The sequence below is a fragment of the Rhinichthys klamathensis genome, unplaced genomic scaffold (genome assembly GCF_029890125.1).
Source record: "Rhinichthys klamathensis goyatoka isolate OS25496 unplaced genomic scaffold, OSU_Roscu_1.1 h1tg000422l_1, whole genome shotgun sequence".
NCBI classification, from domain to species: Eukaryota; Metazoa; Chordata; class Actinopteri; order Cypriniformes; family Leuciscidae; genus Rhinichthys; species Rhinichthys klamathensis.
This window is the reverse complement of record NW_026606920.1, coordinates 582,240-597,181: the sequence shown is the minus strand read 5'-3', so window position 1 is coordinate 597,181 and position 14,942 is coordinate 582,240. Positions and strand designations below refer to the sequence as shown.

The window sequence follows — 14,942 nt, the reverse complement described above, 5'->3', positions numbered from 1 at the left end:
CTAAGACACGAAACGAGTGGTTTGTGTGAGAAAACGAACCGTATTTATATCGTTTTTACCTCTTGTAACCACAGCACGTTGGTTACTCATTGTTTACACAGAGATTTCGGAAGTGTTACCTTTCACTGTGAAGATCTAAACATATTTAGATATACAGGAAATCGCAATGGAAGACGATTTCGATATATCAACAGACAACGTTGAATTTTTTTCGCAACCGCGCGAGAGATCATTTCCGGCGCTTTCCGGTGCTTGCGCAGACCGATACGGTTCTTTTCTCACACAAACGGCTCGTTTCGTGTCTTAGGCCATCAATGTGTACTTACATTTACGAGTCTTTAAATCATGTTTAATTTGGACTTCTCTGTGCATGCTCTTTGAGGTGGTGACCATAGACCTGCATTATATGACTGACAGACAAGAACGGTTTGACCTAAAAATATCAAAATTGAAACTACTGCGGAAACAAAGACACCTACATCTTGGATGCCCTTGAGGTAAGCTAAAACATACCAAAAATTTATTTCAAAGTGAACTATCCCTTTAAGACAAATGGTGACTATAACCAACTCAACTTATTATTATTACTATTATTGTCATCTTCAAGTTGAGTTGTGTTATGGTCACGATGTGCCTTAAGGCTCATACACTTGTACTCGGTACTTGCTACTGTCATCATGTCTTGACTGAAAAGGGCAGCTTCATACATGCTTATTCTTTCTTGAGCCACAGGAGGCATCCTATTCCCAGAAAAACAGCCAGGAAAATTGTGTATTTTCCACAGCACTGCAAGCACAAAGACTGGTCACAAGGAGGCTGGTTCATCTTTAACCATCTGATGATGCGGGCAATTGTCATAACAGTGCACTGAACACTGTTAAAGGGATGGTTCACTCAAAAATTAAAATGATTGTTCAGAAAACTATCTGTACTTGTCACAACAGATTCACATATTGTGGCCAACAGAACTCGAAACAATGTGAATTGCCAGTGAACTTGATTTTTTTATTTTTGCACAATTATCTGAATTTTGGAATAAACAAAACTGTGATACTAATCATATATCTTATCCCCTTAAATTTAGATAACTAAATTTAAATGTAGCTATTTAAAGCTAACAGAGAACTTGGCAAAATGAGGATCAGTGTTTCCCTTCATTTTCACTGAGAGAGGGGGCATGTCTCCTGCTCACCTGTGAGATACAGATTTTCCATCAGTATGTGGAAATGTTTATTTTAATTTAAGTTCAATGCACTGGTATAATATTGCATCAATAATAATAATAATTAGAGAAATCAAACATTTGAATTTTGGTGGTGTTTTACCACAAACTCTGATTAATGCACTGAATGAATAGGCTGATATGCCTATATGCACAATCCACTGATGCAGTTCCCACATGCAATATAAAAACCATTAAAAACAGGCTGCTTCACTGAATGATGAAATTCCCACATTCCCTTTGATAGAGGATGTCTTAAAATGGCAACATGGAAATGTGTGGGTGGATAGATGTGTGGGCCAAAAATAGCACAGTAGAAATCTCTATAAATATTCATGAATGGGGGGAAGAATCTGAGGCTACCTGCAGCTCTAAATATAGCGCTTCTGCTCGGATCCCTCGCACAGGGACGGGCTATTTATAGCAGCACTGCAGAACAGAAGTGCCTCGCTCTGAGTGTGCACAGGGACCCATAGGAGAACAGCAGTAAAGATGAGGGACGGAAGCAGAAACGAAGTGGAAGCGACAGCCTCTGCCCCAAGCACAGGTATTTTTAGAGCTGGATGCGGTGTCCCCTCACGCCAGAGCGTACAGTAGAGTGACTTAAAGAGATGTGCTATTGTGTATGTGTGTTTTGGTCCATGCAGAAGAGTGCTGCTCTCCCTCCCTCTCTCTCTCTCTCTCTCTCTCTCTCTCTGTCTATATGTTTCTCGCTCCTGTATGTGGGCATATGAATAGAGTGTACCGGGTTGATTATATAATACGTAAGAAACATCCGTCTTGTCCTCATGCAACATCTGTGAAAGGTCGATTTGGAGGTCTTTGAAAACCCCTGTTGTAGATGACAACATAAACGCTGCTTAACTTTGAAAGCGCCATCACTATAAGATATATTAAATTCGCTCACATGTTAAAGGTACAGATTGCACATATTAAAAAAAGCTGAATATACTGTATGGTGCTTTTGGTCATATTTGAACTTAATCAACATAAACTGCAGTATTAGTATTATGTGTTGGAACTAGAACAACAGAGACTCTAAATAGATCTCCAAAGTGTTGTCTCCTTTATCGTTTTATTGTTATTTATTTAGGCAATGCCTTTCCTTCTCTCTCAAATATAGAAAGAAATTGGCCATTGACTTGCGATGTTGGTTCTCTCCTTCACACTAACTTAATAACACACTGTAGAAGAATACCTTCATTAGTAACGGATCGTTAGTAAACAGACAACGCATCAGAGGCAAGGACCATTGATTAATGAAATGACCATATATGGTTCATGTCAATTTTGTGCTAGTTTGATTGGGAATTGACTTTACCTGAGGAGGTTATTTTTAGGCCTCTCATGCTTCCACGTCAATGAGCCGAGGCTATTTTTAGCTTCGCATTCCTGCATCACATTGACCTTGAAGAACACAGCCCATTTGCTGCCTCTTGTGTTTCAGGAGGTCTTACCCAATCTACAAACCCTGAATCTGTCACTGAGATGGACAGATTTACTGCACTCAGAATGTGGCTTAGAGGAGGAAGAAATCTCAAATGCATTTCTCTCATTCACTTTCACAATAACTGACGTACTAGATCTCGAGGTCGAAAGATGTAGCTGTTTTGACATTCTGCCAGTGTTGCTGTATACAGCAGTGTTTAAGAATGAGTCCACATACGAAAATATTGGATTAAAAACCTACAACTTAATAATAGAAACTTTTAGGATTTTTTAAAAAATGCTTATGATGTAAAATAATAGAAAAATAATAAAGATTCTGCATTATTTCTGGGTCACTACTCAAATGTATATTTATGACATTGATCATGTGATTCTTTACACAATTGGTCAGATGTTTTTGCTTCCATTGAAGCACAAGATGTTCTTTGGATTGTCTCAATTCATCATGTGTGCACAATATATTGCAGATAACAATATGTTATCTGCACTTTTTTGTGCAATTTTTTAAGTATTCAGTATTGAATATTTGCATGTTAGTTTTTAATATTTAAAAATGTCTACCTCTTTTTAGATTTAGATAATCGTCGAGCATTAATTTAAAGATGTAGATTATGGCAATAATTGAGCCCTTTAAGAGCATTATTTCTTCCAGAGCACTTTCCTTTAAGAGCGTATTTCGAATTGAGTGTCTGTGTAATATTTCTGTATGATTTTTGTAATATAATTATAGCTAATAATCACTATTTTTGTTCATGCACATATTTTATGTTTTATTTTTTTTAGCACAGTAATATGTTTTGTAATTTCGACCATTTATCAGTTATCGGCCATAACAAAAATATTACTTTTAGCTTATCGAAATCAGCCAAAATTTCAATATAGGTGTACTCCTATTGGATAACATGATTGGTAAGTTTTAAACAAACTTGTGATGTATTACAATTATATAATGTATAAAACTGTATTCACTAGTGGTCTCAGACTTCACTGTAGTGTCAGAGCTGCTGGCTTGATATTAGTATTAGAGGTATTGAAAAGGATCCTTGTGTTTATCATGGAGTCATGGAGATCACAGAGACTGTGATATACTTTTTATCTCTGTCATATTAACCTGCAAGGCTAGTGCTTACATCTGGATTGATGCAGGAAGTGTCTCACTTCACATCTGTGTGTAACCATTTTTATCTCAGAAGGTCTCAGTGACCTTCTATACTATTTGCCATTGGCACAGGGTATGTGTGTTGAGCTTATGGCGTCATTGGGTACAATTTATTTGAAAGGAGTGTAAAAATGGCAAATTAAAAGTTAATACATCATCCCAGGTAAATTGTTCATCTTTCTTTCTGTTTCTCTTTCCTCAGTTTTGATGTTGAGAATGGGCTGTCGGTGGGCCGCAGTCCTCTGGAGTCCCAGGCCAGTCCAGGCTCCAGCCGTGTGCTGCCGCCCAATTTCCCTCACAGTCAGCGGCGGGAGTCATTCCTGTATCGCTCGGATTCCGACTTTGACCTTTCACCCAAGGCCATGTCCCGAAACTCATCCACGGCCAGTGAGCTGTGAGTATCATTCGTCTCATTTATGATCCCCTAATATACTGAAGCTCAAGAAATGTCTGGACCCTCCGATGCATCAAGAAATCTCATACTATATGCATTTACGATGGCTTCTCTGAGTAGAAAAAGTCACATAATTTTTTTAAATAACTAACTTAAAAAAAAAAAAAAAAAAAAACTTGTTTTTAATTCATTTTAATTAATTACACTACCATTCAAAAGTTTTGTTGTAATCTTTTTTTTAAAGAAATTAATATTTGAAATTGATCAATTTTTATTTCAAATAAATGCTGTTCTTTTGAGCTTTCTATTCATCAAAGAGTCTTGACAAAAAATTTCACAATTTCAAAATTATTAGGCAGCACAACACTGATAATAATGAGAAATGTTTCTTGAGCAGCAAATCAGCATATTAGAATGATTTCTGAAGGATCATGTGACACTGAAGACTAGAGTAATAATGCTGAATATTCAGCTTTGCCATCACAGGAATAAATTATATTTTAAAATATATTAAAACAGAAAACATGTACTTGAAATTGTATTAATATTTCACAATATTACTGTTCTTACTGTATTTTTGATCGAATAAAAGCAGCCTCGGTGAGCACAAGAGACTGCTTTCAAAAACAAAAATCTTACCGACCCCAAACTTTTTAAGTTTCCAATCTCAGTTTTCATGCACATTTTGTGTGATTCACTGCAAGCTTCACGTGTTACAAACTGCACAAGTGTGTACTTCAGCTACAGTGTTTTGTGGCTGGAAGAGTTCTGTTAATTAGGACTGTAAACGTTGCCTCATAACAGATGTGGCTTACTCCAGCTGGTTGATTATGTCTGAAACACAGTTCTCCCAAGACACTCCATTTTAATAGTGTATTACATCAAATCATATTGCTCAGCCATTTTGGAAAATCCAAGGCACTCCTTATTATTACCACTTCCAGCTGTTCTTTCCATCTGAGCACGCTTGCATGTCAGCTCTGGTTTGCTGGGATTTCACAAAGTCGGAAAAAGGGCGCCACATTCTTGTTTTTTTTCTGCAGTTTATTTTTCCACTTTGCGTCAAAGCTAGTCGCCCAAATCGAAACACCTTAAGACTGGTTCACACCGCCCCAAAAAACACCAACTGGGTGAACACAACCCCCTCCAACTGCTGGTGTTTGTTAGGACGATGTGAACTAGTGTGCTTAAGTAATCGCAGGTCACCAACTCTTGTTGTCTTTTCAAAGGGAAGAGAGTTTGAAGCACTGGGAAGTCAACTGGCTCAATCGGTGAGGAGAGAAAAATATTAATTTGAAAGGGCTGTCCCTCATTTCTCCATTACAGGATCCAGGCCGGTTCTCTCTCCTAGTGTCTCACCTCAGAGCTTCCCCTCTGCCCTCTTTACCACCATGAGCGATCGGCATGCCACCAAAGAGGCTTTGGAATATACGAATAAAGGCGCAACTCCCAGTGTGTTCCCTAGTTCGACTTCTCTCCTGCTGCTCCTCAAATACACATGCATGACACACCCTGTCCAACCACGCTGAACCCATCTATGTTCTTATTACGTATTTCCATAAGCTTTTAATGTAGGATTTCTAATATCCCATTGGAGAGTCTGAGGTGCCTTCCTTATGCTGAGCTGTTTTCTTTATTTCCATTCAAACTGCATGTTAATAAAAAGCGTATTACCGCCCTCTTGCTCTCTGAATGATGGTGTGCTGTAACCTGAAGCCGACCACATCCTTAATTCTCCACAGTTAAACTCTTAGTCATTCTTTTTCACTGATCCTTAAGTAATTTTATGTGCCTCCTTTTATTATTGGGAGATTAAAGAGCTGTCTTTTCCAGTATGTCATTTTTGAGTTTGATTTGTGATTTGTTAATGTATTTTTCTTTTACAGACATGGAGAAGACATGATAGTTACACCATTTGCACAGGTTAGTAGTAGAGTGGGTCATAAAAATGAAAAGCTTGCATAGTCTGACATTAATAGGCAATTAGAGACTTTGCATCATGTGGTTTCAGATGACCACACTTTTTTAGGAACATGGCAGTTTGACTCTACACCCCCTATATTTTAAAGACAGATTAATCTCCTAATATTCAGCAGTGAGTTTTTTGTGTTAGTGGAGTGTGCTGCCTTTGGCATTGGCGGGAACAGCCCTTCCGCTCTTATGCAGCTTACTTTACGTGGGATTTGCGTCACCACTGTACTCAGTTTACAAAACAGGCAAGGAATCCAATACCGCATTTGTCGATATGGATGCTGACAGATGAGAAATCTGCATGGCTTTGGAAATCAGATACCCTTCATGTCCTTTTGAAACTCCAAATGAGCTGCAGAATTTAGGACAAACCAGGCTTTTTAAGCAAATCTTTCATTTACTAGGTCACCTCTCTATGTAACATTTATTCTCTCACTCACTCCAAAAATAATTGTATTAATCAGTGTTAATCTTGTTTGCAAGTAATATCTAAACATTGGTAAAACAAGATTAATGTACCTGTGAAGCAAAACTTTACTAAGTTAGTACTTAGTACTAAGATACTAAGACTTCCAAATTGTAATTTCCTGTTAAAGCATAATTTATAATAAAATGTATATTTATATTTATTAATAAACTGTATGTTTTATATTAATAATTTCTTTCGATATATTATAATAAAATATAAAATGGCTATATATATATATTATATATATATACACACACACACACACACACACACACATATATATATATAAAACATTCTTTAAAAAAGTATTGAAAGTATATTGCGCCGATTTGCTTATCGATTTTGCTGGACAATAATAATACAATCAAAAATACTGATAACTGATTTATTTATTTTATTTTTGCATTGCTAAAATATGAAGCTGTAAGTAAGTTGGAGTAACTAAAAAAGAAAGAAAGTACTTAGGATGTGTTTTTGGCATGGACCTACATTATTGTTCTTCTCATAGGTCCTTGCCAGCTTGAGGACAGTGCGGAGCAACTTTGCCGTTTTGACCCATCAGCAAGACCGTGTCCCGAGCAAGTAAGTCCTTTTACAGTCCTAGTAAACTGTGTAATCCTTGTTTAAATGCTTTTTAAGTCATACTTGATCTTATAAATCTATACAGGAGGTCCACTGGAAACTACCCACCATCCATGTGCAAGACAAGCCTACCAGGTTAGACAACAAACTCTTGTAGAAAAGCAAAACAGTACATTTCTTTGTATTACATATGATAATGAACTTATTTCAGTAGCCATGAATATATGAACTGTATTTTGCAGAGGAGCCGTTTCAGAAGCTGGCAGTAGAGACTCTGGATGAGCTGGACTGGTGTCTCGAACAGCTTGAGACTCTCAAGACACGCCACTCAGTCAGTGAGATGGCATCCAACAAGGTAGATCTACTAAAATAAAAGATGATTCATTACTGACAGGCCCATCCCCATTGTCACCCAGGGACACCCCACTAATAACACTCAAACACAATTCATCAGCACTTGCTGAAAACAGCAGCCAAATACTTAACATATCCTCCATATGAATTACACATCGGAACGGGAGTCATGCATGTCTTGAATCTCTCCCCTCCCCCGACCACATCTTGTGCTGAAAAATGTGAATGAGAGTGAAGTCATGGATGAATCTGATCCCCCACCCTTTCTGTCTCCCCCATTCCTGCTGGGGGTTTCATAGCCTGCGTGACGCGTGATTGGCCCACCCACACAGCAGCCACGTGCACGCGGACACATACTCTCACAGACACACATGTGCACGTATGAACACATGTTTGTGTGTTTTCACTCTCACTAACATCACTAACGTTTCTAATACCCGTTCAGCAATCACCCTGCTCTGGCTGAGGTGTAAAATATACTGTGTATATATATATATATAACTGAGCGTGCAAAAACCTTTCAAAGTATTTAGGTTTAAATAAAAGTACTGAATTTTATAGATAGTTAATTAAATAAAAGTACTGAATTTTATAGATAGTTAATTTAATACTTGTTTTTGTCATCAAAATTGGTAGTGCCATATTTTCATATTAGATCTGGTAGGAATGGCAAGTCATGGGGTGAGCTAAACTGCAACATATTTAGAGATATATTTGTTTTTATTTTTATTTTATTTTTTTATTAAGTTTTTATTCATGTAAAATAAATACTCAAATTTAAAAATTAAATTTAAAGTAAAATTAATAATCAAATATTTCGTGTACACTTATGCATTTTGTTTTGATGAGTTAATGTTCTGATAAATAATGAAGATGAATGAAATTACTGAATTGTACATTAACATTTAAAAGTTTTGGTTCAGTTAGATTTTTTTTTTTTTTTTTTTTGGAAAGTCTCTTAGTGTCTATGTCTGCATTTATTTGATAAAAAATATATATTGTGAAATATTATTACAATTTAAAATAGCTGTTTTTTATTTTAAGATCTTTTAAAATTTCCTTTAAAATGTTATTCCGGTGATGGCAAAGCTGAATTTTCAGCATCATTACTCCAGACTTCAGTGTCCCATGATCCAGAGATGCTCACAAGTCTCTGAGCTAGAGTCCAAGTCAAGTCTCAAGTCTCTGAGCTAGAGTCCAAGTCAAGTCTCAAGTCTCTGAGCTAGAGTCCAAGTCAAGTCTCAAGTCTTTGAGCTAGAGTCCAAGTCAAGTCTCAAGTCTCTTGTGGTTATAAGTGTTGCATCACGTACAGCAACCCATCCAGGTTGCTTAGAACACTGCATAACTTTATATAAGGAATTCGAAGCATGTAATATGTTAGGTTACACTTTATTTCGATAGTCCACTTTAGACATTCTACTATGTACATTTTCAACTACATGTCAACTAACTCTCATTAGAGTATTAGTAGACTGTCAGGTTATGATGTGGGTTTGGGTTTGGAGAACAAGTTGACTTGTAGTTGCCAAGTTACTTATAGTCAGTAGAATATCTGTTGGGGAACCAACAAAATAATATATTATAATACATAATTAGCAGATATTAAGCCTACTAATACTCTAATGAGAGTTAGTTGACATACAGCTGCAAAGTTACTTATAGTTAGTCGAATGTATAAAGTGGACTATCAAAATAAAGTGGTACCATATGTTATTATGACTCCTTTATCTATTAGCATACAGTATCAGCTTTGATTTTAGTATATAATCAGTGTAAACAGGCTATTGCAACATGACAAAAACACCAAGAATGCTTTACTTTTAGTTAATTTCTTTATTTTGCCTTGTAGCTTGAACATACCAAGACATAAGACCAAATATAGAAAATGATATAACTCACAACACTTTGACACACTCCTATTTAGTGCAAAACATCAGTGTAGCTAAATGCAAATAAACTATTGTGTCCAAATGAAATTAACACTACAGTGCACTTGCAAAACATTCAAATGCTCAAAATCTTTAGTGTATATGTGAAGCAACTGACCAACTTATGGCATGTAACTTGTTAAGAACAAAATGTTTAGAAATAAAAAAATCCAAAGGGTGAGATCAGACTGGTTAACCTTCTCTTCTCTTAACACACTCACTAGGTATGGGCCACAAAACATTTCTGGCTTCTTCTGGCTGCACTGCCTATGCAACTAATCATAGCTTAACGTTATACTGTAAGTCAACACATCCCAGACTCTCAAACCAGTGTAACGTTATAACTAAATGAAACTGTAACGTTACATAAACAACAATAATCCTGTAACCTGTTTGTAGACAACGGGCAGCCAGCGGCACGTAAATGATTAACGTTACGTTAATCGACCACCACAAGTTTGGCAATTAAACAATCGCTCATTCATATTTCATAAGGAAGACAATCGGAGTTAACCTCCCGTAACGTTAGGTAGCTAAAGCAATAAGCAAGCTAACGGTAGATGGTCAATGCTGAGCTAAACATGTTTACTCACCTATCAGGGTGCGTTTTCAGACGCCTAATAAAATTAGATGTAGTTGAGCCAGAATCTTTTATCGTGATACTGCATCATTTGCATTGAGCGCTTCTTTTGAGCGCGTCTTGTTTGAAGTTTTTGAACCTAAAGCTAACGATGAATGGCACAGCAGCGGCCGGTGCAGTCGAACTTTTTGTTTGTTATCCTCTCATGGTCGCGCGCGCGCTGCCAGCAATAGGACGTAGTACGTGGTTACGTAGGCAGGTTATAGGTAACGGAGGGAGGGGGATAACAGCGAGCTCATCAGACGTTTCCTAAAAATAAACATTGTTCACGAGTCCCGCAGCTCGAGTCCGAGTCGAGTCTGAAGTCTTTCGAGGACGAGTCTCAAGTCGAGTCTGAAGTCACTGTGTGTGGGACTTAAGTCGCACTCGAGTCCGAGTCTCAAACTCGAGTCCCCATCTCTGCCATGATCCTTCAGAAATCATTCTAAAATGCTGATTTATTGCTCAAGAAACCTTTATTATTAATAATATAATCAATGTTGAAATCAGATGTGCTGCTTAATATTTTTGTGGAAACCTTTTTTGCAGGATTTTTGATGAATAGGAAGTTAAAAAAAACAGCATTTATTTGAAATAGAAATCTTTTGCAACATTATCAATGTATTTACTGTCACTTTTGAACAATTTAATGCATAAATCTTATTGACCCCAAACATTTGAACATCTAAATCAATATACAATATAAATAATAACTGCATGAGTTATAAGTATTAATAAAACACCAGCAACAACATGACAATAGATGCAAAGCATGAAGAGGCTCCTAAAGCTTTTCGACTTCAAACCAAGTGCACATGGTGCAGCCCCAGCCCCCTGTATCCACCCCATCCAGCCCCTGCATGTGCTGTGGAGCCGAGAGCCAATCAGAAGCCTCCCCCTGACCCAGTCTCTGTTGCAAAACCAAACTGATTGGCTGGCGAGTGGCAGCGAGTAGGGAGAGAGGGGGCTGCTGGGAGGAGCCTGATCTCTGTGTTTACACATGAATCAGGCAGAGTAGGAGAGCAGAGCATGCGGCAGCGATGCAAACTTGCTCCAGTCAGCGGCACACGCTCTCAGCCCGCCACAGGTGCAGCCCATGGCAGCTGGAGCTCCCGGTGCTGGGCTGAGCTCTGTAGTGCCGCCACATCATGAGTTGTGGAATCGGGGAGCTCGGGCAGTCTGGACCGGAGCACAGAACGTGTCTGCAGCATGTGCACCGGCCGGAGGGAGCTTCTGTTTTGTTCAAGCTTCATTTGGTGCTGAAATGCCAGACGTCAGTTACTTGCTCTCTTTGTCGTGGATGTATGTTCAGGTAAGGCTTGTGTTGGGATTCTGCACATTCAGCTGTGCACTTTCATTTGGCAGCATCATGCTGGGAAGAAGCTCTTGCATTGTTTTTATCTGAAGTTGGAAGGGATGCTCATGTTGACACTAAATTACAGATGGTGCAGAGTGTTGGTGTGAGGATGTCATTCTGGGTGTGTTTCTGATGTCACAGTGTGTGTGTGGCTCCTACAGTACTACTGTACATTTGCTGCCTCAGTCAGAAGTGTTTCATTCTGAAACCTTGTGTATGATTACATAATAGCACTACACAGATGAAAGGCACTCCTCCTTCTTGGTCCAGCCCCTAATCTTGGATGCCTGTAGCAGCTGAATGAAGGGATGCTACCACTCTGAATGCAGCTATATTCAGATCTGAGCATCTAAGTCATGTGATTTATGATGACTTAGACCCCTTAACATTTCTTAATTAAACATGTTGCACATATTTGTAGTTTTGATCTCAAAAGATTCGATCGGGCTTTGTATGGAAATATGAAAATGAATTGTATGGATTTATTCAAATGAAATTCAAGTTGGAGATGCTGATTCTCAAAGTGTACGTGTTTTTTTGTTCTACAGTTCAAAAGGATGCTGAATCGAGAGCTAACCCAGTTGTCAGAGACTAGCAAGTCAGGAAACCAGGTCTCAGAGTTCATCTCAAGCACCTTCTTAGGTAAAATCGACTAGTGAAAATCTTTTTTCTTATTTTTTCATTTTGGATTATACTGTTGGCAAAGCACAAAAATATTAAAAAATAAGTATATAAGATTTTTTTTCCACAATTCATAATATTTTTGTTTTGCCATATATATATATATATATATATATATCTTTTTAGCTTTTATTTTTTATTTTTAGTAATTTTTGTACCTCAACTAATTTTCAAGGTTTTTTTGTTTAACTTTTCTATGTAATATCTTATTTTATTTCAGCTTTATTACAATTAACAAAGACATTTTAATAGTTTTAGTTAACAGTAACAACACTGCTTTAAAAACAACATTCACTCAAGCTGAGATGGACTCCTCAAATCCATGTTATCCAGCATGATTTAAGAATGTCGAGATTGAGAATTTGAGCATGAAGAGCATTTTGTGCATCAATGGAAGCAGAAAATGCTGACCTAAAATGGCCAATGTCACAAATTTGCTTCAGATTTGGTTAGTGACTCAAAATCATTTTACATCATAACATTTCTTTGTTTTAAATCTTAAAATTTACCGTTTATTTCCAGGTTTAAATTCTATTTTTGAAACTATCCAGGTTTTCAGTGCTAATTTAATGAGCTGTGTCATTGTGTGTAGTTATAAAAATGAATCTGTGTTGCAGAGAAGCAACATGATATGGAGATTATGTCCCCATCAACCAAGGAGAAGGAGAAGAAAAAGCGTCTCATGTCTCAGATCAGTGGAGTGAAGAAACCCACACACAGCTCCAGCGTCGCAGCTTCCAGCATCCCACGCTTTGGCATCAGCACTGACCAGGAAGATCTGCTGGCCAAGGTGAGCTCTCACGGCCAGTAAAACACCCTATCGGCAACTAAAATCACCACAGTTAACATGGAGTTTATCTGCGGTAATTATAACAACGTCCGATACTGTTTTTAATTGCATCCAACTCCCTTTTGCAGGAGTTAGAGGACTTTGACAAATGGGGTGTGGATATTTTCAAGATATCCAAGTATTCTGGCAACCGACCGCTAACAGTAGCGATGTACACAACATTTCAGGTACAAAACGGGGAATAGAAAACTTCTCATGTAGTTTTGTTCAAACCATGACAATAACAAGTGTCCTGAACCTGTAATCCACAGGAAAGAGACCTGTTGAAATCCTTTAAAATTCCTGTAGACACATTCATTACCTACATGATGGCATTGGAGGAGAACTATCACTCAGATGTTGCATACCATAACAGCATCCATGCAGCTGACGTGGTCCAGTCCACCAATGTCCTGCTGTCCACCCCTGCCCTGGAGGTTTGTCTCAATCAACTCCCTTTTCATCATCTGCTCATTAGTCTCTGAAGCGAGGCTTTTCATTTGCGGAATTCTGTTTTGCTAGGCTGTATTCACCGACCTTGAGATCTTGGCCGCAATGTTTGCTAGTGCAATACATGACGTGGACCACCCTGGAGTGTCCAACCAGTTCCTCATCAACACAAGTGAGTGGCCACGGCAGAGCAACAGCATCTTGTCATTGTGGTTGCACACTGTGTTGTTTACTAAGAGCCTAATACTTTTCTTCAGACTCAGAGTTGGCTCTTATGTACAACGATTCCTCTGTTCTGGAGAACCACCACCTGGCTGTTGGCTTCAAACTGCTGCAGGAAGAAAACTGTGACATTTTCCAGAATCTGACCAAGAAACAGAGGCAGTCTCTACGCAAAATGGTCATTGACATGGTGAGGAAATGGAGGCATTGACAAATCTGTGAGGCTATGATGAAGAGGTCCAAGCCTGAGAACCACAATCAACACTTGGTTTTATTTATTTATCGTGTATTTAACTCCTTACAGGTACTAGCCACTGATATGTCAAAGCATATGAACCTGTTAGCGGATCTCAAGACCATGGTAGAGACCAAGAAGGTGACAAGTCTGGGTGTGCTATTGTTAGACAACTATTCTGATCGCATACAGGTATACTTTCAGCTTTCGTGGCTCAAAGCCATTTTATACTGATACAAATTGAAAGTCCATAATTAAAAATGTATGGTTAATCAAATGCGTAGGTTCTTCAGAACATGGTGCATTGCGCTGACCTGAGCAACCCAACAAAGCCCCTGGAGCTGTACCGTCAGTGGACCGATCGCATCATGGTGGAGTTTTTTACTCAGGGGGACCGAGAGAGAGATAAGGGCATGGAGATCAGCCCCATGTGTGATAAACACAATGCTTCCATTGAGAAATCACAGGTGAGTGAGGGGAAAATGATAGGCCTTCAAACAGTCTTTGAAGACTTCGGGCCTCATTTTGTTATTGAGATTAATCTATAGTTTTATAATAGTTTTGTTAAATTATAATATAATATATTTAGTGTGTTGATAAAAATCATTTATGTTAATTGAAATAAAGCTAAAATAAAATATAAATATAAGAGGAAAAACGTAACATTAAAAAACTAAAACGACAATTAGAAATGTTGCTTTGGCAACTAATTAAAATAAAATAAGTTGTTATTTATCTAAACTGATGTAAAATTAATTAAAGCTGAACATAAATCTAAAACAAATGTACATAAAAAAACTAAATAAACAAAATTTTAAAAATATTAATGTAGACTATAATAATACATAAATAATACTAATATAACACTGATTCCTGCTCAGCACTCTGGAGGACCATAATAAAAATAGTATATAGTGTGTATGTATATATAAAGATCAAATATATGGATATATATAAAATTCCATATCTATTTTTCATAATATCTAATATAGGGATACTATATCTGTAAGTAACATGAGTA

The 14,942-nt window shown here is 37.6% G+C and overlaps 1 protein-coding gene across 7 annotated transcripts in view; it reads left to right on the top strand.

Moving 5' to 3' along the window:
- The window catches only part of pde4ca (phosphodiesterase 4C, cAMP-specific a), a 46,522-nt gene that overhangs the window by 29,076 nt on the left and 2,504 nt on the right, over nt 1–14,942 (top strand). For 4 of the 7 annotated variants that reach the window (XM_056235473.1, XM_056235474.1, XM_056235476.1 and 1 more), the window contains 13 exons: nt 4,033–4,224; nt 6,111–6,147; nt 7,173–7,246; nt 7,332–7,381; nt 7,489–7,601; nt 12,053–12,146; nt 12,803–12,975; nt 13,104–13,202; nt 13,287–13,451; nt 13,537–13,636; nt 13,722–13,876; nt 13,991–14,113; nt 14,206–14,388. In XM_056235473.1, the coding sequence (XP_056091448.1) occupies nt 4,033–4,224; nt 6,111–6,147; nt 7,173–7,246; nt 7,332–7,381; nt 7,489–7,601; nt 12,053–12,146; nt 12,803–12,975; nt 13,104–13,202; nt 13,287–13,451; nt 13,537–13,636; nt 13,722–13,876; nt 13,991–14,113; nt 14,206–14,388 (1,558 nt within the window). Of the gene's footprint in view, nt 1–1,678; nt 1,770–4,032; nt 4,225–5,453; nt 5,496–6,110; nt 6,148–7,172; nt 7,247–7,331; nt 7,382–7,488; nt 7,602–10,631; nt 11,460–12,052; nt 12,147–12,802; nt 12,976–13,103; nt 13,203–13,286; nt 13,452–13,536; nt 13,637–13,721; nt 13,877–13,990; nt 14,114–14,205; nt 14,389–14,942 lie in introns of those variants that run through there. The other 3 variants (XM_056235479.1, XM_056235477.1, XM_056235478.1) reach the window with 3 other exon arrangements.